General features: G+C 38.4%; 1 protein-coding gene across 1 annotated transcript in view; it reads right to left on the reverse strand.

The window, feature by feature from the left end:
- The window catches only part of ITGA2 (integrin subunit alpha 2), a 110,819-nt gene that overhangs the window by 39,526 nt on the left and 46,439 nt on the right, over nt 1–24,854 (reverse strand). Inside the window, exons 5-13 of the mRNA XM_080803706.1 lie at nt 24,279–24,393; nt 23,988–24,115; nt 20,976–21,124; nt 16,394–16,544; nt 15,946–16,111; nt 13,882–13,958; nt 11,830–11,968; nt 10,025–10,170; nt 7,625–7,768 (exon numbers count right to left, since the gene is read on the reverse strand). Of these exons, the coding sequence (XP_080659832.1) occupies nt 7,625–7,768; nt 10,025–10,170; nt 11,830–11,968; nt 13,882–13,958; nt 15,946–16,111; nt 16,394–16,544; nt 20,976–21,124; nt 23,988–24,115; nt 24,279–24,393 (1,215 nt within the window). The remainder of the gene's footprint in view (nt 1–7,624; nt 7,769–10,024; nt 10,171–11,829; nt 11,969–13,881; nt 13,959–15,945; nt 16,112–16,393; nt 16,545–20,975; nt 21,125–23,987; nt 24,116–24,278; nt 24,394–24,854) is intronic.

Genomic DNA, 24,854 nt, shown 5'->3' on the forward strand with positions numbered 1-24,854 from the left:
ATAAGACTGATGATTCACAGACCTATACCCCTGAAGCAAAAAATACATTATATGTTAATTTAAAAAATAATAATTGTGAAGATACTGGGCTGGAGAAAAAAAGTGGAAGATTTCAGTGAGACTTTCAATAAAGACATAGAAAATATTAAAAAGAACCAATCAGGGTTAAAGAATACAGTAACTGAAATGACGGAATCAACAGTAGCTTAGAGGATGCAGAAGAACATACCAGCAACCTGGATGACAGGGTAATGGAGAGCAACACAAGCTGAACAGCAAAGAGAGAAAAGAATTAAAAAAAAAAAAAAGATAGATTAAGAGATCTCATGGGCAATATAAACAAATATCTGCATTACAGGGGTCCCAGAAAAAGAGATAGAAAACTTATTTGGAGAAATAATAACTGAAAACTTCCCTGATCTTGGGAAAGAAATAGACATCTAAGTCCAGTAAGCATAGAGAGTTGCAAGCAAGATGAACCAAGGAGGTCCACACCATGGCACATAATAATTAAAATATCAAAGTTTAAAGATAAAGAGAATCCTAAAAGCAGCAAGAAAGGAACAAAAGGTTACTTAGAAGGGAAAATCTATAAGGCTATCAGCTAATTTTTCAGCAGAAACTTTTGAGTATCTCCTGCCACTTTCTTCTGGCTTGCAAAGTGCTGAAAGGAAAAAAGCCTACAGCCAAGAATACTCTGCCAGACAAGATTATCATTCAGAGTTGATGGAGAGATAAAGTGTTTCCCAGACAAATGAAAGATAAAGGAGTTCATTACCACTAAACCAGACTTACAAGAAATGTTAAAGGGACTTCTTTAAGTGGAAAAGAAATGACCATAATTAGACATAAGAAAATTACGAATCAAAGATGTGAAATATGACAACACAGATAAAAAATGTGGAGAAGGGGAGTAAAAAAAAAGGAAGAGAAGGGGGGAAAGACCCCTTCTTCTGAACTTAAATGACCACCAAATTAATAGACTAATATTTACTTGGAATGTTGTATGTAAACTTTGTGATAACCACAAGCCCAAAACATAGGATAGAAATACAAAGAAAGAAAAAGAAAGCTAAACATAACACTATAGAAACTCACCAATCACAAAGAATGATAAGATAGGGGTGACCGGGCAGCTCAGTGAGTTAAGCCTCTGCCTTAGGCTCAGGTCATGATCTCAGGGTCCTGGGATTGAGCCCTGCATTGGGCTCTCTGCTCAGTGGGGAGCCTGATTCCACTCCCGTCTGCCTCTATGCCTATTTGTGATCTCTCTCTGTCAAATAAATGAATTAAAAAAAAAAAAAACACAAAAAAGCCCCCACAAAGAATGAGAAGAAAAAGGAACAATAAAACAACAAGAAAACAAATTTTTGAAATGGCAAAAAGTGTATATCTATCAATAATCACTTTAAATGTGAATGGCCTAAATGCTCCAACCAAAAGACACAGGGTGACAGAGAAGATAAATAAGACCCATCTATACGCTGCCTATAAGAAGCTCACACCTCGGGCCTAAAGACATATACAGACTGATAGTGAAGGGACTGAGAAACATTCACTATGCAAATGGAAGTGAAAAAAAGCTGGGGTAGCAATACTTAGACAAAATAGACTTTAAAACAAAGACTAACAACAATTATTACATAATGATAAAAGGATCAGTCCTACAAGAGGATATAACCATTATAAATATCTATATACCCAACACTGGTCTACCTAAATACATAAAGCAAACGTAAGTGGACATAAAGAGAGAAATCTGTGGGGGCGCCTGGGTGGCTCAGTGGGTTAAGCCTCTGCTTTCGGCTCAGGTCATGATCCCAGGGTCCTGGGATTGAGCCCCGCATTGGGCTCTCTGCTCAGCAGGGAGCCTGCTTCCCCTCTCTCTCTGCCTGCCCCTCTGCCTACTTGTGATCTCTGTCTGTCAAATAAATAAATAAAGTATTAAAAAAAAAAGAGAGAGAAATCTGTGGTAATACAGTAGTAGTAGGGGACATTACACTCCACTTACAATGAATGGATTATCCAGACAAAAAAAAATCAATAAGGAAACAATGTCTTTGAGCATCTCTGGACCAGACAGACATAAAATATATATATGGAATACTCCATCTGAAAACAGAATAGTGATTCTTTTTTTTTTTTTTAGTTAAGATTTTATTTATTTATTTATTTGACACAGAGAGACACAGTGAGAGAGGGAACACAAGCAGGGGGCATGGGAGAAGGAGAAGCAGGCTTCCCACCAAGCAGGGAGTCCGATGTGGGGCTTGATCCCAGGACTCTGGGATCATGACCCCAGACAAAGACAGATGCCTAATGACCGAACCACCCACGCAACCCCAGAATACGCATTCTTTTCAAGTGCACATGAAACATTCTCCAGAACAGAGCATATACCAGGCCATGAAACAAACCTCAATAAATTTAAGAAGATTGAAATCATGCCATGCATCTTTTCTGATCACAACAGTATGAAGCTAAAAATCACAAGAAAAAAAGGAAAAAACACCAACACACAGAGACTACACTCCATGATATCAAACAACCAGTAGGTCAATGAAGCCATCAAAGAAAAAATAAAATACACGGAGATGAATGAAAATGAAAATTCAATGGTCCAAAGTCGTTGGGATGCAGCAAAAGCAGTTCTAAGAGAGAAGTATACAGTACAGAGTGATACAGGCCTACCTTAAGAAATAAGAAAAAGCTCAAAGAAACAATCCAAACTTATATCTAAAGGAACTAGAGAAAGAACAAACAAAACCAACGGAAACAAAGACCAGAGCAGAAATAAATGACCTAGGAACCCCACCACCACCTGCAAAAGAAAGAATCAATGAAACTGAGTTGGTTCTTTGAAAAGATAAACAGGGGCACCTGGGTGGCTCAGTGGGTCAAGCCTCTGCCTTCGGCTCAGGTCATGATCTTGGGGTCCTGGGATCAAGCCCTGCATTGGCTCTCTGCTCAGCAGGGAGCCTGCTTCCCCCTCTCTCTCTGCCTGCCTCTCTGCCTACTTGTGAACTCTCTCTCTCTTTCTTGCTGTCAAATAAGTAAATAAAATCCTTAAAAAAAAAAAGAAGGTAATTAAAGTTGACAAACCCTCAGCCACATTCATCAAGGAGAAAAAAAAAAAGAAAGAAAAAGGACCCAAATAAAAAAAAATCAGAAAGGAGAAGTAACAGCTGATACCACAGAAATACAATGAATTAGAAGTGAATACTATAAAAAATTATATTTTTTATATAATGGTTAAACTTTTAGAAACATACCATCTTTGAAAACTGAACCGGGGGAAGTGAAACATATGAATAGGCAAAATTGACAAATGACAAAATTGAATGGCAATAAAAAAGTACCAAAAAAATTTAAAAAAGGAAAAGTCCAGGACCAGATGGATTCACAGGGGAATTCTGTCAGACACTTAAAGAGTCAATATCTATACTCCTCAAACTATTCCAAACAACAGAAGAGGAAGGGAAGCTTCCAAATACATTAAATACATTCTACAAGACCAGTATTACCCTGATACCAAAAGCAGACAAAGACACCACAAGAATAAAACTATAGGCCAATCTCCTTGATGAACAGAGTTACAAAAATCCTCCACAAAATATTAGGAAATTGCATACAATAGTATGTTAAAATGATCATTCCCCATAGTCAGGTAGGATTTATTCCAGGGATGCAAGGATGCTTCAGTATTTGCAAATCAGTCAATGTCATACACCACACCAACAAAATGAAGGGTAAAAATTATAATCATCTTAACAGATGCAGAAAAAGCATGTGACAAGATTCCCAAATTAGGATAAAAAGTCTCTACAAAGCAGGATTAGAGGGAATATATCTCAACATGATAAAGCCCACATATAAAAAACCCACAGCTGACATCATACTCAATGGTGAAAAACTAAGAGCTTTCCCTCGGAGGTTAGGAATAGGATAAGGATGTTCACTCATCATTTTTATTCAACATAATACTGGGAGTCCTGGCCACAGTGATCACACACAAAGAAGAAATAAGAGGCATCTACATTAGTAAAGAAGAAATTAAACTGTCACTATTTGCAGACAACATGATACTATATATAGAAAAATCCTAATGACTACACTAAAAAACTACTGGAAGTAATAATCAAATTTAGTAAAGTGGCAGGATACAAAATTAATACCCAGCAATCAGTAACATTTCTGTACTCTAACAATGAATTTGCAGCAAGAGAAATTAAAAAAAAAAATCCAACACCATTTGCAACTGCGCCAAAAATAAAATATCTAGGAATAAACTTAACAAAACAGGTGAAAGGCCTGTACTGTGAACAGTATAAAACACTGACAAAAGAAATTGAAGAGGACACAAACAAACGGAAAGACACTGCATGCTCGTGGATTAGAATATTGTTAAAATGTCCATATTGCCCAAAGCAACCTACAGATTCAATGTAATCTTTGTCAAAATACCAAGAGTGTTTTTCAGAAAACCAGAACAAATACTAAAACTTGCACAAAACTACAGAAGACCATGAAGAGCCAAAGCAATCTTACGAAGAATGAAGCGAGATATATCACAGCTCCAGGTTTTAAGATATACTACAAAGCTGTAGTAACCAAAACATATGGGACTGGCACAAAAACAGACACAGGGATCAAAGGAAGAAAGACTCCAGAAATAAACCCATGGTTATATGGTCAAGCAATCTATGACAAAGGAGGCAGGAATATACAATGGGGAGGAGAAAGTGTTTTATTTTTCTTTAAGATTTTACTTATTTATTTATTTGACAGACAGATCACAAGTAGGCAGAGAGGCAGGCAGAGAGAGAGGGGGAAGCAGGCTCCCTGCTGAGCAGAGAGCCTGATGCGGGGCATCCATCCCAGGACCCTGAGATCATGACCTGAGCTGAAGGCAGAGGCTTTAACCCACTGAGCCACCCAGGCACCCTGAAGACAGTCTTTTAAATTAATAGTGCTGGGAAAACTGGACAGCTACATGCTAAAGAATGAAACTAGACCGCTTTCTAACACTGAACACAAAAATAAACTCAAAATGGATTAAAGGCATATATGTAAGACCTTAAACCATAAAAATCCCTAGAAGAGGACATAGGCAGTAATTTCTTTGACATCAACAATAGCAACATTATTCTAGATAGGTCTCCTGAGGCAAGAAAAACAAAAGCAAAACTAAACTATTGAGACTACACCAAAATAAAAGGCTTCTGCACAGGGCACCTGGGTGGCTCAGTCAGTCAAGTATCTGCCTTTGGCTCAGGTCATGATTCCGGTGTCTGGGGATTGAGCCTTGCTTTGAGCTCCCCGCTCAGTGGGGAGCCTGCTGCTCCCTCTGCCTGCTGCTCCCCTACTCTCTCTCTCAAATAAATAAATAAATAAATAAATAAATAAATAAATAAAATCTTAAAAAATAATAAAAATAAAAGGCTTCTGCTCAGCAAAGGAACCACTGACAAAACAAAAAGACAACCCACCGAATGGGAGAAGATATTTACAAATAATAGATCCATTAAATGGTTACTATTCAAAATACATGAAGACCTTATACGACACCAAAAAACCAAACAATCCAATTAAAAAATGGACAGTGGACCTATACAGACATTTTTCCAAAGAAAACACACAGATAGCCAACATATGAAAAGAAGCTCAATGTCACTCAGAGAAATACAAACCAAAACCACAATGAGGTATTACTTGACAGTAGTTAGAATGGCTAAAATCAAAATGACAAGAAATAGCATGTGTTGGCAAGGATGTGGAGAAAAAGGAATCCTTGTGCACTGTTGGTAGGAATGGGTATACACTGTGGACAAGAGTGTGTAGGTTCCTCCAAAAATTAAAAATAGAAATACCATATGATCCAATAATTTCACTATTGGGTATTTACCCAAAGAAAGAAAAAACACTAATTTGAAAAGATATATGCACCCCTGTGTTTACTGCAGCATTACTTACAATAGCCAAGATATGGGGACAACCTAAGTGGCCATCAGTAGACAAATGGAGAAGGAAAATGTGTATGCACACACACAAATATTAAACAACCATAAAAGAGGAGGAGATTGTGCCATTTGAGATAACATGGATGGAACCAGAAGGTATTATGCAAAGTGAAATAGGTCAGAGAAAAAAATACCGCACAATTCCACTCATAAGATGTTAGCTACATTTGTAATGAACATAGCATGATGTATAAACTTGTCAAATCACCTTGTTGTGTACCTTGTACACCTTTTTGTAAACTAACATAGTGTGTATCTACTATTCTAAAAAAAAAAAATAAAGGGAGACTGTTAATGTCACATTATAAAAAATAAGTAATTCTGTCCAAAGAAAAAACATTTTCTTGTTCTTTTTTTTTCCTTCCAGATTTTGAAATCAGGAATGGAAATATTTCATGACTTCACAAGAAAGCGATGCTCCTCAAATATGAAACTAGGTCAGTGTTGATTCTTCTCTATAATAATCTTAAGGAAATCACTTTGTAACTGAGACTGACAAAGTATCAGGAGATCTTCTCATCTTCAACAATTGATGGTAATTCAGAATACTTGAGAAGTAACAAACATTTAAGAAACTAGGCATTTGTTAAATTTTAAAATAGGCATTTATGCTCCTCCCTTACTGAACACTCAATTATACACTCTTTATATGCTTTAGAATTTTTTAAGGGGGAGGAGAGAGAAAGGGCGTGAGCATGCTGAGTAGGGGGTGGGAGGGGGAGAGGGAGAGAGAGAATCTTAAGTAGGCTCCATACTCAGGAAGGGTCCCAACTCAAGGGTCAATCTAATGACCCTGAGATCATGACTTGAGCCCAAAATCCAGAGAATCATTTAAATAAATAGGGTAGGACAAACTACTACAATAGCAAAATATAATATTTACTATATTAATATCAGCTACCTTTTTTCCCCCCCTTCTTTTTTCCAGTTTTCTATGTCAACTTGTGCCTTTATTTCTGGTTTTCTTTTCAGCTCCAAGTTCCTTATACTATGGACATGGACTTAGAGAGCTCGGTCTAGTTAGAGTCTGCTAAGTTTTATGTGCGAGGACTAAAATTTCATATACACATATCTAATATATATTCCTATATATTTCATATACACATATCTAACTGTTATACTAAGCAACAGAATTTCTTGACGCACTAATATAGAAAGCATCCAGGATTAAACCAAAATTTGCAAAATGCCAGGTACAATTTGTCTTTTTCACTGTAAAATGTTAATAAGATAGTTTGTTCTGTTATCATGATCTCTTTACAGTGAAGAAGAATAATTGAAGGAGGTACTTGCGAACTACACTGATGTTCGCATGCGCACACATTTCAAAAATGACAGTATTTTTGTAATATATATTACATATTCGAAGACCTTTCATGGAAAACAGCAGTGCACTATACATTAAGCTCTTTCTCTAAGGGTGATGCTTTTTAATGTGATTTTTAAAGTTATAAATTAATGGTTACATCCTTAAAATGATGCAATATAGACCAAACTACATATGAAAATCATTCAATAATTCTTCATTCTGCAAAAATGCAGATTAACTTTGTTTACCAATACTGAAGCAAATTAAACTAAGTTGGCTTAATGCTTTTTCTTACCCTTGTGATGGTAAACAGGTAAACTCTTCCTTCTTCTTTCTTTAGGTCATTCATGTACATCGGTGCACCCACCAAGAGCACGTCTGTAATGGTGTCTTTATTCACATCGACCGAACATAGCACGCTGCCAAAATAGGAGCCGATCTGGAATGAGAAAGCATATTAACCTCAGGATTTGTAGGACGCATATACTTTAGTTTTGTTTTTTTTTTTAAGATTTTATTTATTTGACAGAAATAGAGATCCCAAGTAGGCAGAGCAGCAGGCAGAGAGAGAGGAGGAAGCAGGCTCCCTGCTGAGCAGAGAGCCTGATGCGGGGCTCGATCCCAGGATGTTGGGATCATGACCTGAGCCGAAGGCAGAGGCTTTAACCCACTGAGGCACCCAGGTGTCCCAAGGATGCATATACTCCTGATGGTACACTGAACTTTCATTTACTCATTGAATAAACAAAACTCGAGTGCTTACTACCTATAAAGTGCCAGAAACATGAAGATGGACAACCGAGTCCCCTTTCTCAGGTTGTATCATGATAGAGCACTTGGTGGCTAAACCTTAGTGTGCACACAAATCACCAAGAACAGGTATTTATTTATTTATTTAGATTTTTAAAAGATTTTATTTATTTATTTGACATAGAAGAGCACAAGCAGGAGTAGCAGGCAGAGGGAGAGGGGGAAGCAGACTCCCCAAGGAGTAGGAAGCCCGACACGGGACTCCATCCCAGGACTCTGGGATCATGACCTGAGCCGAAGGCAGTTGCTTAACCCACTGAGCCACCCAGGTGCCCCAAGAATGGGTCTTTAAAATACAGATTCCGGAGACTATTTCCAGAAACTCTGACTGCATGCAATCCAGAAAACAGTATTTTAATTAAGCACTCCAGGTGTCCTGAGGCTGGGGGGAGTCAAAGACCACATTTAAAAGAGAAACACTTGGAAGGTCTGTGAGGTGTGCTGTACAGAAAGGCAGGAAGGAAGAGGGAAGTGGGACAAGTGCCCATGCTGTGTGGTGAGGTACGTTCTCCAGAGGCAAGGGCCAGCTGCTGTGTGAGCAGAGTGCGGAGTAGCCAGGAGGGCTCAGAAAGATTAAATGTCCTTTAAATGGCATCTTAAAAATCAAGGAGTTTTCTAGGTGGAGAAGAGCAGGCAAGCACGTGTAATGGAACTGTCCGTGGCGTGATCTTGGACAGGAGGGAAGTTCTCAGATGAGTGGAACACGAGACCCGGAGGAGAGCCAGTGAAAGAAGAGAGGCCAGCCACCTGAATGCTTGGTGCACGCCTACGTGAATACCTCTGTGGGATTCAGAAACAAGTAAGAAAGGATTCGTTCTAGAATACGATCATCCTTTTTCTCAAAATAAAAGCACCCTTCCTTAAAATAGTAAAGAGGAGAGAAAAATATGTGACCGTAGCTGGCTTATAGTCAGGGAAGTCAAAGACTTCATTACAAAGTCTTCTTACTCCTGGAAAATCCATAGAGACTGTAGCATCACACTTAATCCCCGAGAAGGGAAATCTAAATGGCTGGTTTCTCGGACTCAAGGAAGGAAAATTTCTGTTGGTTGTCGGAGATCGGGGCTGCCCATTTCAAATATGCACCAAGCCCCTGGGTCAAAACTGCTTGGTTAGGAAATAGGAATCTGTCGGCTGGCCTCTGCTCTAGCGGGCCGCCACTGGGAGTCATCACTGGTTCTGACTACTGAATGGTCATGCTGAGAAGGAAGTGGCAGAAAAGTGAGTTGCTTTAATTTTAGAAACCTCAAAGCCACAGGACCCCTGTGCAGGCCCAGATGTAGCAGCTCAGTCTTAACAATGCTGTACTTCTGCCTTCGAATTTGTCTTCTAGATCACTGGCTCCTAGGAGGAGCTCAACAATAAAGCCATGGCCAGGTGCCTGTCATTCGGATTAAATAACACCTACGTTCTATTAATCTGGGGAGTCAAAAACTCCCAGTTGGATATAACCAAACAGCACAAGCTTTGAGGTTACACGGGACTAGGTTTTTAATGACAACTCAACCCCATGAAATCTATTTGACCTTAGGAAGGTAAACTCTCAGTAACCCGTTAGAAGAAGACAGCAGATCTCAGTATTGTGAGGATTTAAGGAATATTTTTCAAGTTTTATAGAGGATCAATTAATAAATAGTGTATTATTATTTTCAGAGGTAGAGTTCAGTGGTTCATCAGTTGTATACAACACCTGGTGCTCATCACATGTCCTCCTTAATGCCTATCACCCAGATGATTTAAGGAATATTCAAGTAAATACAGATCACAGAACCAGCCACAGGGTCGGCACTCAATAAATGCTGGTTTCCATTTCTACCAACTCCCACTCCTCATCTGCCCCAGTTGTCACTATGATTAATTCCACCTGCTACACAGTGGCATTTACCTGGTCACCTCGGTGAGCCTGAATAACTGTGACATTGCCATTCTCATCAACACTGTAGAGCACTATCTGGCCAGTATAATTTGCCCGAGGAGCACCGGCAACAAAGTGGATGTCTTTTCCAGTAGAAATCGCAGCCACAGAGTAACCTAGGAGAGAAGTTACAGAGTAGGTACTATTGAAGAGCTCAGCCAGAAAAGCTTGTAAAGTTAGCAGAGATGACCAGAGATCTGTGTGTGTGTGTGTGTGTGTGTGTGTGTGTGTGAAGGGGTATTAGAAGGTGTTAGAAGGATGGTCAGTAATGTATCCTCCAGACTGAGGAGGTATTTTAATGCTGAAACACAAAGCAGGCCACTCCCTATTGTTTGCAGAGTTTTTTCGGGGTAACTTACTGACAAGGGCAATCTGGCAGGCAGGCAGGCAGGCACAGACCAGCGAACAGATGATCCAAAACGCTATGCAACTACTCTCCACTCCTACTCAGGACTTCCTCTCAGCCTCCAGCTTTTATGGAGCAATGGGCACAGTGGTGAGGTCGCAGGGTAGTCATCTAAAGTGGCACCCCCTGTGCCAGAGGGCTCTCTATTGTTTATCTAAAGTGGTGGCATCTGTGCGCTAGAGAGGAGATCGACACAGAAGGCCAACGATGGGGTCAGTGTTGTCAGCTCTCCTTCACGGGGATGCACAGTTCCTCGTGGGCCCGGGCATATCACTGCGGGCACATCTTCCTTTTTTTTTTTTTTTTTTTTTTTAAGATTTTACTTATTTATTTGACAGCCAGAGATCACAAGTAGGCAGAGAGGCAGGCAGAGAGAGAGGAGGAAGCAGGCTCCCCACTGAGCAGAGAGCCCGACGTGGGGCTCAATCCCAGGACCCTGAGATCATGACCTGAGCCGAAGGCAGAGGCTTTAACCCACTGAGCCACCCAGGTGCCCCCATCTTCCTTTTTTCTAAGATGAACTGCTCCTCCCCTTTGACGGGCAGCACTGCCCTGCAGAGGGGGAAACCTACCTATAAAACATCCCTAGTTTTGGAGTTGTCCCATCCGCCGCTCATGAACCTGGCACTGAACAAGTATTTCTTGAAATGAGTAATTACATGAATTTAAAAGGTAATTGTCATGCAGCGACAATTTGAAGTCAGATGGTCCCAAGTTCAAATTGTGGATTTGCCACTAAGTTGTTTATTTTTGGGAAAGTTATTAACCTTGCTGGCTCTCAAAGGTAAAATGGGGATATTACTTTCTTCAAAGGGTTTTAGGAGGATTTTTTTTTTTTTTTAAGTAGGCTCCATGCCCAGTGTGGGGCCCAACACGGGGCTTGAGCTCATGACCCTGAGATCAAGACCTGAACTGAGATCGAGGCAGACACTCAGCCAACTGATGAGGCATCCAGGCATCCCTGGAAGGATTAAAATGTTTATGTAGATAGAATTGCCAGCTCAGGAACTGTCCCATAGTCAGTGCTCAAAATCAGTGGCTGCTTATTATAGGAACAAAAAGACTAGGAACTCTAAAGTAATATAAGACTACCACTTACTATACTGGCTTTTAGGAACTATTTCCATTTTAGGGAAGCACAATCACAGCCGCTTGAGCAGCCAAAAGAGATCGACAAGTGAAACACAGTGTGTCATTTAAGAGTTTTAGGATAAGAACCCATTTGCAAAGAGGCAACGTAAACATGTGCAATAATTATAATAATTAGATGACACTTTAGGGCTTTGCTGAACGGATCCTGAAATTCAGCAAGGGGCTTGCTTAAAAAAGGGAACTTAAATTTGTTGAGTCAAATGCTGCTATGTCTTACCTAGATACGAACTGTGGTTTTTATCTTGCAGAATTTGGTCAAAGGCTTGGTTAGGAAAGATCAAATGTCCATGAGATGTCTGCTGGACAACCGTCCCACTCCAGGCATAAGCTCCTACTGCACCGAGCATCAGAACATCCTAAAATAATTGAAAAATGAAGACCATGAGAACAAACTACCTTTAAAGCCCAAGAATGTAGCATGGGCAAAGCCCTGAAATAAACGACCTAGATTTAAAGAGAAAATGATGAAGTAAAATGTATATCAATGTATGTTGATATAAGTCCATATTGTTTTAATGTATTTAGTGCTGGAAAACAAGCCTTCCCCCAGACCATGTTACTTTGATACATTCTATAGATAAATCTCTACTACACTATAGGAAGAGCAAATAGCCATCTTCCAACTTCCATTCAAAGTTACACACATGCAAATGACAAACATTTGTGAGCCTCCTGTCCCACACATCCATGAGAAAAGCTCAGGGTGGGATTTGAGGTATGCTTGAGGAGGAGGGGGGGGGCCCTGGGGGGAGGCCCTCTTCTGACCTCTTCTCAGGCCCTCTTCTATTCTATTTTCAATGCTCTTCTTCTTTCCTTCTGACTCCTTCTCAAAGGTTCCTCCATCATCTATAACCTAGTCGATCTATTGGAAGATGGCACACCTACAAAAGGTAACTACAGACATTCCATCTACTTGGAGGAAAATAGCCATTGGTCCCCACCAGGACAGAGTTCTCTGGACTGACTCAAAATCCAACCTGAATTGTCAAAGCTGTAAGTCATGGTAGGAGGCAGGGGTTGTCAGGATGGGATTTATTACTTTTAAGTTTTTGATTTTAGATCTCAGAAAACATCAAAGATACGGATTTTGGATTAAAAAATATAAGCCACTAAAAATAAAGCAAATAGGAAAATGTGTCCCATCTTGAGGACAAGAGACCACGAAATCGTGTGAATGACTGTCATAAATTTGGGATTCCACATCAAGGGTACAAGGAGGGACTTCAGGAAGTGTACAAAAACCTCAGGAAGTTGTGTGCAAAATTCTCTGAGTGTGGTTTCATTTACACTCTTTCTGAGGGAAAAATCCATAATTTTTGTAAGCACTCCAAATGATTGGTGATTCAGACAAAGTTAGCTCCTTTACTTCTAGAGAAAAAACAAGCCATTCCTGGTCCTTCAATCAAGTCCCTTGAGTTCATACTCTTCCCTAAGCTTTTCCAGTGCCATCTCTGTGCCCCTCTGCTACTCCACTGGGACCCTGAGCAGAGTTGGAACCAGAGCCCGGGGAGGCAGATGTTTATGAGAAGGAAGAATGGATTTTCTGAGCTAAGAAAACTTCCCATCTCACATGTTTCCTAACTCCTCACTTTTTTCACCTGTCTTCTGTCTCTGCTCTTAGAAAAGAGATACTCTGGCACCTCAGAATTCAACAGTGGCAGTGATGGCAAGAGTTTGTGTTTTGTTTTGTTTTTTAAACATTTATTTATTTATTTATTTATTTATTTATTTATTTATTTGAGAGAGAGAGAGAGCGCCCATATGTGCACAAGCTGGGAAAGGGGGAGAGGGAGAGAGAGAATCTCAAGCAGATGCCCTGCTTAGCAAGAGGCGGGCTCAACCCTAAGACCCTGAGATCATGACCTCAGCCAAAATCAAGAGTCAGACCCTTAAACGACTAAGCCACCCAGGTACCCCAAGAGTTTGTGTTTTTAATAAACTTTTCCAGTAGTTAATTGATTTAAAGGAAATTCCTGCAATGATAATCCCTTGAATTAATATAGTGCCTGGCCCTTGAAGCACTCATACACTTTCTTGCATATTAACATTTTTTTCCATAAAAAATTCCTGTGAAAGAGGGAAGGGAAGGCATAATTATCCTTCATTTTAGATGACAAATCAGCAACACAAAGAAACTGAATGACTATGACTAGGAATCAGAACTGTTGATCACTAGATGGCTGTTTTTTCTATTCTATATATAAAGCTACCGTGCCCTGAAGTGTTCAGCCAAATGACAGCATGGCCAGAATTTATCTGATATACACACATTTTGAGGAGAGTAATCAGCGCTGAATCCCACTTGTGACATTTCCATCTGGAAGTTGTCTCCTCCTTGAACAGTACCTGGGAGATGGTAATTTCAAGAATCATATCACTGCCAATTTTTAAATCAAGTTTTCAAGCAAATGTGCATTCACTTACACACATGAAAACATGTGCACATGTACGTATACGGACATACACACACTCACACACCCACAATGTTCTGATGTTCACTCAAAAATACAGAGCTGGAAAATTCTGGGAGGGAGAAATCACTAAGGAAGTGTTCTAACAACACCCACAAGACTTCCAAGGTAGTGTTTGAAGTTGGGGTTAATCTTGATTATGCATTAATGTATTTATTGGTATGCATATGATGTTCCTGATATAAAAACACTCAACATGTGGGATGAAGTAAAATAAAAACTGAAGGGATGGCCTTTTAAAAAAATTATTACTAGCTAAGAAACTAAAAAACTAACTGAATTTTTGCTTTTAAATATTGGTACTAATAAGTACACACACATATCTCAGTGTAGTTGGAAGATGTGCAGTGAAAACCAAACAGAGATATTTGCGTTAGTCTTCAGGATCCGGGATTCAAGACTGAGTAGGAATTTTATCAATTGGAAAGTTTGTCCTATCTCTACATATGTACTTGCCTCTGACACTGAAACTGTAGGATTCGATTAGTATTCACTTTCCATACTGTGTGGTCAAAATGGTTACATTTCATTATTTTTCACAAAAAGGAATAAATTCCTGGACTGCCACTTGGACATAGAGAGTGATACAGATAATGTATACCATAGAACATAGTCACTTTTTAGAAGATATAATAGTCTACACAGGATGAGTAGAGATAATTTTTTTAAAGATTTTATTTTTAAGTAATCTCTACATCCAATATGGGGCTCGAACTCAACCCCAAGATCAAGAGTTGCACGCTCCACTGATCAAGCCAGCCAGGTGCCCCAAGATAATTTTTAATAAAGTAGACCAGTGTTTCCCCAAAATCCAAAATAGCAAATAAGGCACAAAATCATTTCTAATTAGCATTTAGGTTGCATTGTGATTACTCATGTTCATGCCACTACAAGCAAGCATAAGTCATACCAAAGGTAGCCAAATAATTTTATATTATCTCAGGGCACATTAGATTTTGATAATGATTTCAACAACTTAGAGGTATCAGCAGATGTTTAAAGAAGAAGTAATATTTTTTTGGGTAGAAGTTGCCAGTAGATAATCAGGAGGTGAAGATAAGACTAAGGTATGAATGCTTAATTTATGCAATGTCCTTGGACCCAGCTTCTGAAAGAGCACCTGACCTATAGTGGGTACTCAATAAGTCAGGCTCTTTATTACTGAGAGTTATTTCAGTTAACCACCAGGAACCAGAATTTGGGTCATGTGGGACTTTTTACCAACTGGAAAGTGTGTTCCATATAGTGAGTTCTTGAACATGTGGTTTTTCTACACTTCCAAGACCATTAAAGTAAATTATTGTAGATCTGGTAAATGACATGTTTCCTTGAAATCCAAACTATTAAAAATCCTAACTATGTTTTTCTAATTTTAAAAGTATACATGTTTGTTGTAAATGAATTCAAGATTTTCAGAAATTCTATAACAGTATAAAAAGGTAAAACTTTTATGATTATAAAGACTATATGGGGTAAAAATGTAAAACTGTATATTTATAATAGATATTACTAACTTGCCTTCCCCCCAAAGCTATATAATTTATAATCTTATCAATAGTGTATGAACTTCTTTGCTTCCCCATAATATCTACAAGATTATATATTACTAATCTTCCCTATCTTTTAGGCACAAATTAACTTATAATTTAAAATGATTACTGAAATAGGGAATATTTTCTTATGTTTATTAGCCATTTGTATCTTATCTTTTATGAACAACTCATTCATGTTCTCTATTTTTCTTACTGATTCATAGGAGTTCTTTTCATATAAGGTATACAAGTTAACATTAAAAGAGCAAGAATACAGCAGTAAAATCAAGAATTCTTGAAAAAGGTTTTTGAAAGATGGAGTTCTTTTACCTTCAATGCTAAAAATTTGTTCTCCTAGTGTCCCAGCCTTTTCTAGTAGAGCTGCTTCATCAGACACGTTGAAAAAATACCTTTCTGTTGGAATACTGGCAATTGCTTTAATTTCTTTTATTAAATTTTTAGTATCAAGTGCATTTCTGTTTAAGTACCCAAGAACCTTAAAAATAGAGGAGGAGAGGAAAAAAGTCATTACAGCTACACTCCAGTATTCCTACTAGCACTTTCTAATATTTATTTCTGAACACAATGGTACCTCTGGAGGAGTAAATCCAAACCCCTTTAGTCAACAGGACTGAAAATCAGCAAGAAGTGAGACATGGTGAAAATCTTTTCTATAAAGCTGTGAGCACCAAATGAGAAAGTGCAGTCTTGGGAAGTGATGTTATAAAGGAGCACGTACCCATGAACTGAAAGACAACTAAAAAGAAAAGCTACTTACTGCTATGCCAAACCTCAGTATATTGTCTTTGTTGCATTGATCAATCACAGCTTTCAACATTGAACCATCATGTGATTCGCCATCAGTTACAACCACCATGACTTTGGTAGCACCTGGTCGTCCTCCCGCAGCGGCCGCATAAGCAGAATCTCTGTGGCAGATGAGATTAAAGACTCACTATCAAAAGATGAAGCTAATATGTGGGCCTCTGGTTAGAAATATAAATGTGAAACTAACTTCTTTGAGCATGACCTACTGGGACTTAGAATTTCTCTCTATGTCAGGTCTGGTGACATATTTACCTACATTCTCTTTGCAGCTTATAAGGAAATATATGTAAATTTTGCTTAGCATTAACAATAATTTCTGTAGTTTGTATGGGGTGTGTGTGTGTGTGTGTGTGTGTGTGTGTGTGTGTGTACTGACATCAAGAATCCTTAGAATTATCTTCTGATAACAAAATTTGATTCATTAATACTAGTCAACAGAGCAAAGATAGTCCTGTCACCAGTTTTATCACTGGATCTTCATTTACTTTCTCAATATGAAACTGTTTTTATTTTTTAAAGTAATAAATATATTTGGTCAAAGAATTTCAAAGCATTTGGAAAGGCCAAGTCACTGTTCCAAAGGTAACTACCTTTATCTGTTTATGTTTCCTTATAGAAAACATTTTATTGAGATGTATATGCATAATCTACTCCTCAAATATTCATGCAAATGGGGCCATAGTCTGTACAGTTATTTTTCATTTTTTTATAGACTTTATTCATCTGAGAGAGAGAGAGAGAGAGAGAGAGAGCACAAGCAGGGGGAGAAGCAGAGGGAGAGGGAGAAGTGGGGTTCCTGCTGAGCAAGGAGCCTGATGCAGGACTGGATTCCAGGACCCTGGGATCATGACCTGAGCCGAAGGCAGACGTTTAAACGACAGAGCCACCCAGGTGCCCTTATAGAGTTATTTCTCATTTTGATGGAGATCTTTCCACATAGGCATATACAAAGTGCTCTTTCTCTCTCTCTTTAAAGGTTTTTATTTATTTATTTGAGAGAAAGAGCAAGAGAGAGTGTACAAATAGGGAGGTGGGAAGGGGCAGAGGGAAAAGGAGAAGCAGACACCCCAGTAAGCAGGGAGCCTGATGTAGGGCTCGATCCCAGGGCCTTGAGATCCTGACCTGACTGAGCCACCCAGGTGCCCCCAAAGCTCTCCTTTTTAATGGCTGCATAATATTTCATCATATGGGGATAGCCGTAGTTTAACCAATTCTCCTTTATTGCGCATTTAGGCCATTTTGAGTTTTACAAGTAATGCTGTAATAAATGTCCTTGTACATATATCTTGGCATACTTTTCCAAATGTATCAGTAGGATAAAATCTTAGTAGTGAAATTACTGGGACAAAAAATTTACACATTTCAAACTTTGAAAGATATTATAAAATTGGACTCTAAATATTTGTATTTCCATAATGTAAAAGAATGCAAGTTTCTCCATCTCCTTTCCTTAACAATGAGGATTACTAAACTTTTAAATTGGAGACATTCTGATAAGTGAGAATATATAACTATCTTAATATGCATTTTTTTCATTATTAAGAAATAACGAACATTTTATGTTTATTAGCCACTTGTATTTTTCTCTAAGAACTCTTGATTTTTCTTTATCTTTGCCCATTTTTCTTTGTATTGTTCATTATTTTCTAATTAATAACAGATCTTTGTTAATTAAGAAAATGATTTTTTGTCATATATGTCACAAATATTTTCCTCAGTTCATTAATCTTTTAAATTTTAGTGGTATTACCTCTGTATATAAATTGTATATTTTGACATCAATTTCATTAGTTTTTTACGTGTGTCTTTTATCTTTGACACGGTATTTTAAAAGGACTTCTTATCTCTAGACTTGTTTCTTTAATCACCCAAGTTTCTCAGAGTCCCTTAATAATTCTATTTTCTTAGATTTACATTTTTGGTACAGTTGAAATTTGTTTTGATTCAAGGAGTGAGTCAGGAGTTCAGCTTTATTTTGTTTCTAGATGGGTACCCAGTTGTCCAACAACTTTTTTCCTGTCCATGGGATTCTCCTGTTGCACATTCTTTCTGGGGAATGCCCTCCACTCCTTTGGACTACCTACCACTAATATGATGACACCTTAAAGTCTACATCTATTTCCATTCATCTCTCCCATTTCAAATTTATACATTCAATGCCTGCTGAATATTTTCACCAGAATGTGTAAGGGACACTTTAATTTCAACATGTTTAAAACTGAGAATATAATTTTATTCCCTAAAACTTTCCTACATAGCAGAATGCAGAAGTGTAGAAAAATATTTCATATTTGTCACCCAGACAAATTAGAATACAGTACTCACATGAAATACTCGTTGAGTGAATTATACTCTTTATGACACATGGTAGAATTCATGTATGATTATAAGATTTCTGAGGATAGAAACTGCCTCATTTGTTCTGATTACCTTCAGGTCTTAGAATAATGAATCACAACCATAGGCAGTCAATGAAATAAGGTAAATGGAAAATGGTAATATTTACTAAAATAGTAAATTCTATTTGATATTGTAAAGAAACAGACCAAAAAAAGAAAAGAAAAGAAAAGAAAAGAAAAGAAAAAAGGTAATTAACTTCTGGAAGGTGTGAGTAAGAAGTTAGGTGATTCTCTTAACAACAGAAAGGCTTCTATTAGCTTGGGAAATAGTGGTAAGAGTGAGATGATGGCACAGGAGAGAAAACCAAAGTTCTGAAAAGATGATAAAAGCCAAAAAAGTCCCATCATAACAGACAGTGGCTCTTCTTCTTGAGAGGAGATCTTACCAGGCCCCTGAGCTCCCTCCAGGGAAAAATATCACATCCATACTTCCTGCTGAAAACACAGGCCCTCTACCATTTGTAACTCCTTCTAGGCTATTTTCTATGTCAACCTACTCTTCCTCTGAGTTTAATTTACTAGGCCATAAAGGGCACTTTGCCAGATGGCAACTGACCTATTGACTGGCCACAGCCTGTGAGAGGGTGTGGCCCAAAAAAACATCTCAATAGGGACAATAAAGATTAACCAAACCAATCCACTTGTGGGAAATCCACTTTTGAAACATATAGGGAAAGTCACCAATTGATAGACACAGAAACTAGAATATACACCCGGATAAAAGGAGGACCAGATACAATAGGAAACACAGAAATAGAAAAGACAGGATGTGGTGACTGACCAGATGTGTGCTACTAAGGAAGAACAAAAAGAATAAAGAAAACCATCAAGTGCTTACTTTGAATGACTGGGGGAAAAGGGCGGTAGCAAGAATCAAAATGGAAAAGTTGTGAGCTTGGGTAGGGAAAAGACTCAGGCTGTTTTAGGATGTATTGAATTTGATAAGTGAGCCAACACTCCAAATTAAAAATATCCAGCATCAGCTGGATGCCTGTGTGAATTTTGGTTCGAGTTCAGAGCTGGTCACATAGTAATGCGGTGACCCACACAGGGCTAATGGAGATGCCATGAGAGTGGAGAAAATGCCCAAGAGTAAAGGGAGATTTAAAAAAAAAAAAAAAAGAAGGCTCTGTTTAGTGAAGAAAAAATAGGGAAAGGAGCCAATGAACAGGCAAAATTGTTGACAAAAAGTTGGCAGGGATTCCAAAAGTCTGTGATCTCATAGCAACCGGGGTTGAAATAGCAGTGTGTGCTCATCAGCAGTAAATGGTAGGGGAAGCTTAAGAGGATGAGGTCTGAGGCAGGACCACTGGGTTGCTGGCTGATGAAGAGGCCCGCATTTACTTGGTGGCAAGCCAAGGTCTCAAGGAAGTAGAGGGAGGGAGTAAAGACAATTTTTCAAGGAGTATGGTAGTGGAAGGAAGAAATGCACAACACGATGACAAAGGCAGAAAGTAGGTTTAAGGGAAGGTGAAGTTTCTGTTCTCATTTATTTTTTAAGAATAGGAGAATCTTTAGCATTTTTTGTAAAAAGCATGTGATTAAAACAGAGTAAAGATGAATGCAGGAGCACTGAGAAAATAGAGAAGCTGAGCTAAAAATTAAGAGTGTTATATAGTTGTAACATTCATGTTGCCCCAGATGGTAATAAGCATAGTGAACCCATTCCATTCAACGCAGACTCCTAGGTCATTAACATTTAAGATTCTATGACCCTTCTCCACTTGATCTTAGCCAAAAGGCCGAGAAGCGATCTATGACCCTTCTCAATATGCATGAAGTGCTCCATTAGTTCAAGTCATCTGTGGCCTTGGTAAATATTAACAAACAATTGCAGATTGCTTCATTTCCTACTTAACCTAAGGTCTTTTAATGTCATTTCATCTACTTCATATAAAATCTTTTAAAAAAATCATGGAATATCTTATAAAAGTCCTAGAAATCAAAGATTTTAAAATTTCATTTCCTATTGCCTTCTCAAAGTGTTCAAGTGAGAGAATGTTTGAACTTTTCTTATTACTTCTGACTTAAGTATAAGTACCAGGTACATTATTTTTGTCTTTTTTTTCTTCTTTCTCACTTACAAGCACTTCTATTTTATCAAAATATTGGGCTCTTAGGATCATAACTTACTTCGCATATCGAATTGCTTTGAATGTATTTGTGAGGTCTCCACCATATTGGTATGTCTGGGATGTTGCTTCAATCATTTCAGCTTTGGTTTTGAAAGTGTTCAGGTTAAATACAACTCTTGGTTCATTGGCATACTGAATTAACCCCACCTTCAAGAAAGCAGAAGTTCATTAAAGGTTTGTCATTAGGTTCTAGGTAATTTCTAATTAACCAATATAATCAAAATCAAAAGTGCATCTGGATATGGATAGTATAAGGGAATCATTTCCAATTTTGTTCCTAAGAAGAGTTATTTTTCTTCCAATGGAATGACTTCTTTGTTAGAGGCTGTCAGTATAGAGCAGTAGTACTTGTTGATAAGCAAGATGATGTCCTATCTGGCATAATTTGGTTCTCAAGAGTAATAATTACAGATTTTCAACTATACATCTATCTATATCTTATAGATTATCTAGTAACAGATTTTAAAGCACTGTCTTATATTTTAATATGGATAAATATTCAAGTTCATAAGTTTAAAATGATATAACCTTTCTACTTAACAATGGATATAAGCATGTAAACAAGTATAAGCAGTCACAGATGGAAGATAACGATCATCAACTGAAAATACTTGCATATCAAACACAGAATTAGACTTGAATACAAAAAGAAAAAAGAAAAATGAGTGAGCTAATCAACACAGTCTATTTGGATGTATTTATTGTTCTGGATTTCCTCTAATCACAGACTTCAGCAACTTTGGAAGCAAACATGAAAGTTTCTGGCCTTCAGAGAAAATGCCATTAGAGAGAATCTTATTTGAGAGATCTGACAGACAGAACAACTTCTGAACAAGATGCTGAGGCACATTTCCTAATCCTTTAAATCAAGAAGGCCAAACACTTCCATTAGCATCCTTGTTCTCAGCACTGAAATCATTCTCTACGCCTAGGAGTTGGGGGCTTTCAGAACAGGAAGTGGCTATAGGAGATCAGTGGTAAAAGGTCTCTAAAACAGAGGTCAGTACGTAAGGAAGGGGCAAGGCCTGGATTTCTGAGTTCAATCAGCTACTTTTGTTAGGAAGCGATCAAATAGGCACTGGGAAGCTGTGAAAAATATGACATTGCTGAAGTCCTCTCTTTAGGACAGGATGTAAGACTTGGGAGACAGGATGGATCAAAAATAATTTTAAGGACTTAAAAGCCTAAAATGAGAAGAAGATGTTAGTAACTGCCATAACAGCCCCAGAACTTCTGTGTGAGAAAGGGGAATGATGACCAGAAGACTTAAAGGAATGTAGTATTTTAGGACTTACAGAAAGGCCAAATTTAGAATAGAAGAAAAAGAGACTTTGTAAAGTGCCTCTAGAGATTAAGACGATGCATTGGGGGGAGAAAGATGAGAAGAGGGAGACCATAAATTCTGTTCAAGAGACCATTAAATACAGTAAATTTAGTTATGGGGGTAATCCATTTAGAAACAGATATTTATGAAAACTTCTCTTCTTATGGGCCTTAACATGATGCTATACAGAAATCAGTGCTATACACAGTCTTTTTTTTTTTTTTTAAGATTTTATTTATTTCCGCACACTCACGCGTGAGAGAGAGAGACCATGAGCTGGGGGAGGGGCAAAGGGAGAGGGATAAGGAGACTCCCTGCTGAGCATGGAGCTTGCTATGGGGCTTGATGGGGGTGGGGCTCGATCCCAGGACCATAAGATCATGACCTGAGCTGAAGTCAGACACTTAACTGAGTCACCCAGGTGCCCCCAAACCTAGTCTTATTTACAGAATTTTCTGGTAAAAGCCCACAGTGAAACCTCCAAAGTTTCAGTGGACATTAGTGTCCTTTTGGTACTGAGAAGCAATGTCAATGGGGAAAACATATAAAAATATTTTGTAATACTGTACAGGAAGGCAGAAAATCAAATTTCAATATAGTTAACTGCAAAGCATTGAGGGGAAAATGTTCCAACAATTGTTACTAGATGTTGGGCACTAAGGCATCAGATGACAGGAACAACCCAAGAACTTACACAGGTTACTGTGAACTGGTCCTTGCTGATATTGGTTCAATGTGCTTCTACAACCAGAATGAGCCATGAAATGGCAAATCCAATAAAAAAGAAAGAGAAAAGACCCAGAACTTTAACAATAAATGCTATTCAGTTTTATTAAAGCAGGAAGCTTCTGTTCCTGTGGATGCCCATCTCAAGAAGATAGAAAAGCAAATTAAAGACTCGTTAAAACACAGATAGCTACACAAAACTATTGAAAAGACTTGTCCTGCATAAAAAAAGGAAGGCAGACTAAAATATGATAAAAGACTAAAAAATAATGAAAGGTAGGATTATACTATCTATGGACTTCTTTATAAAAAAATCCCAGAATTCAAGAACAATTGTTTTCCAGCAAACAATACACAAAAGAAATTAATAATTAGCCTAAGAGGCTGCCAAGAAAAAAATACATAAATGGATTTCAAAATCTATTAATATATTCATGAGTTATAGGAGGGAAAAATAAGCAACTAAAGAGGATTAAAATGCTATATCCCAGGGGCACCTGGGTGTCTCAGTCAGTTAAGCATCTGACTCTTGATTTCAGCTCAGGTCATGATCTCAGGGTCGTGAGATCTAGCCCTACGTCAGGCTTTGTGCTGGGTGTGGAGCCTGCTTGAGATTCTCTCTCTCCCCCTGTTCCTCCCCTCCACTACTCTCTCTCTCCCACCTCTCTCTCTCTCTCTCTCTCTCTCTCACACACACACACACAGCTATATCCTGAATCCAATGCTTGCGTTAGAAAAAGAAATCTAAAATCTCAAAGACCAGCATGGCGCAAAGTCATAGACAGAACAACTCAACGTTTCAACTGAGAACAACAAGTTTCAATTAACAGTCAAGATGAGCATTAAATGCATTTAATATAGGGATCTGACAGATGCAAAAATGAAGATCTCAAATCTAATCATATTTTCTCAGAAAGAAGGCTGTGGGTTAGTGTATGTATGTATTATTCAAATCCATACCTGTGTTTTTTTGGGGCCTATATCCAGGCCTTGGACAAATTTTTCCAAAAAATTCTTTACTGCTTCCCAGGGATAAATACTGTTTGATTCATCACATACAACCACAACATCTATGAGGGAAGGGCAGGCTACAGAGGAAAAGAGGAAAGAAACAGATTTCCATAGGTAATTCGGTCTTCACACTCATATGCAAATGGAACAAAGTAAAATGGACTCGAGGATACTTGATAAATCCCACCTTCCCCCTTCACGTAAGGCATTTCTCAGACCCACTGCACATTCATCACTTACTCTGAACTGCAGGTGCAAAGCTGGTCAAGAGCTGAAAATCGGGACTGACGTCAGAACAAACTCCTGTTGTGTAATATTGACTTCCACACTGCTGTGCCCACAGGGGACCACACGTCTTCAAAGAAATGAGAGCAACGACAAAACATAGGGAAAACATGAGTCCTCTACGTCTCCATCTGTGAAACTCGGAGATCATTTCTATGGCTTTACAGGACACAAGGAATCGTCAACTCTTGTAACTAACAAGTCAAAAAAAGCCTCTCAGAGAAAGTGTCTCAGAAAGAAAGAACAACCAGAAGTAAGAGAGAAAGAAGGTGGAAGGTGGGCTGGGAGGCAGGTGTTGGCGGTGCAGGGAGAAGACCCTCAGGTCACCCCCAACCCCCAAGCTAGGGAAAGAGCTTTGGTCTCTCATCTTTGGTCTCTTGGTTACGTGGGGCTTGGGGGCTGAATCTGTAAATGAGGATAATCATACCTATTATCTTTTTAGGTTGCTGTAAAGATTAAGTGGGTCTGTAGATATAAAACATGTAGGACAGCATGGGGTAAATAGCAAATGGTCATAAATGTGAGCCAGCA

This window comes from Martes martes (assembly GCF_963455335.1).
Source record: "Martes martes genome assembly, chromosome: 5".
Lineage (NCBI taxonomy): Eukaryota > Metazoa > Chordata > Mammalia > Carnivora > Mustelidae > Martes > Martes martes.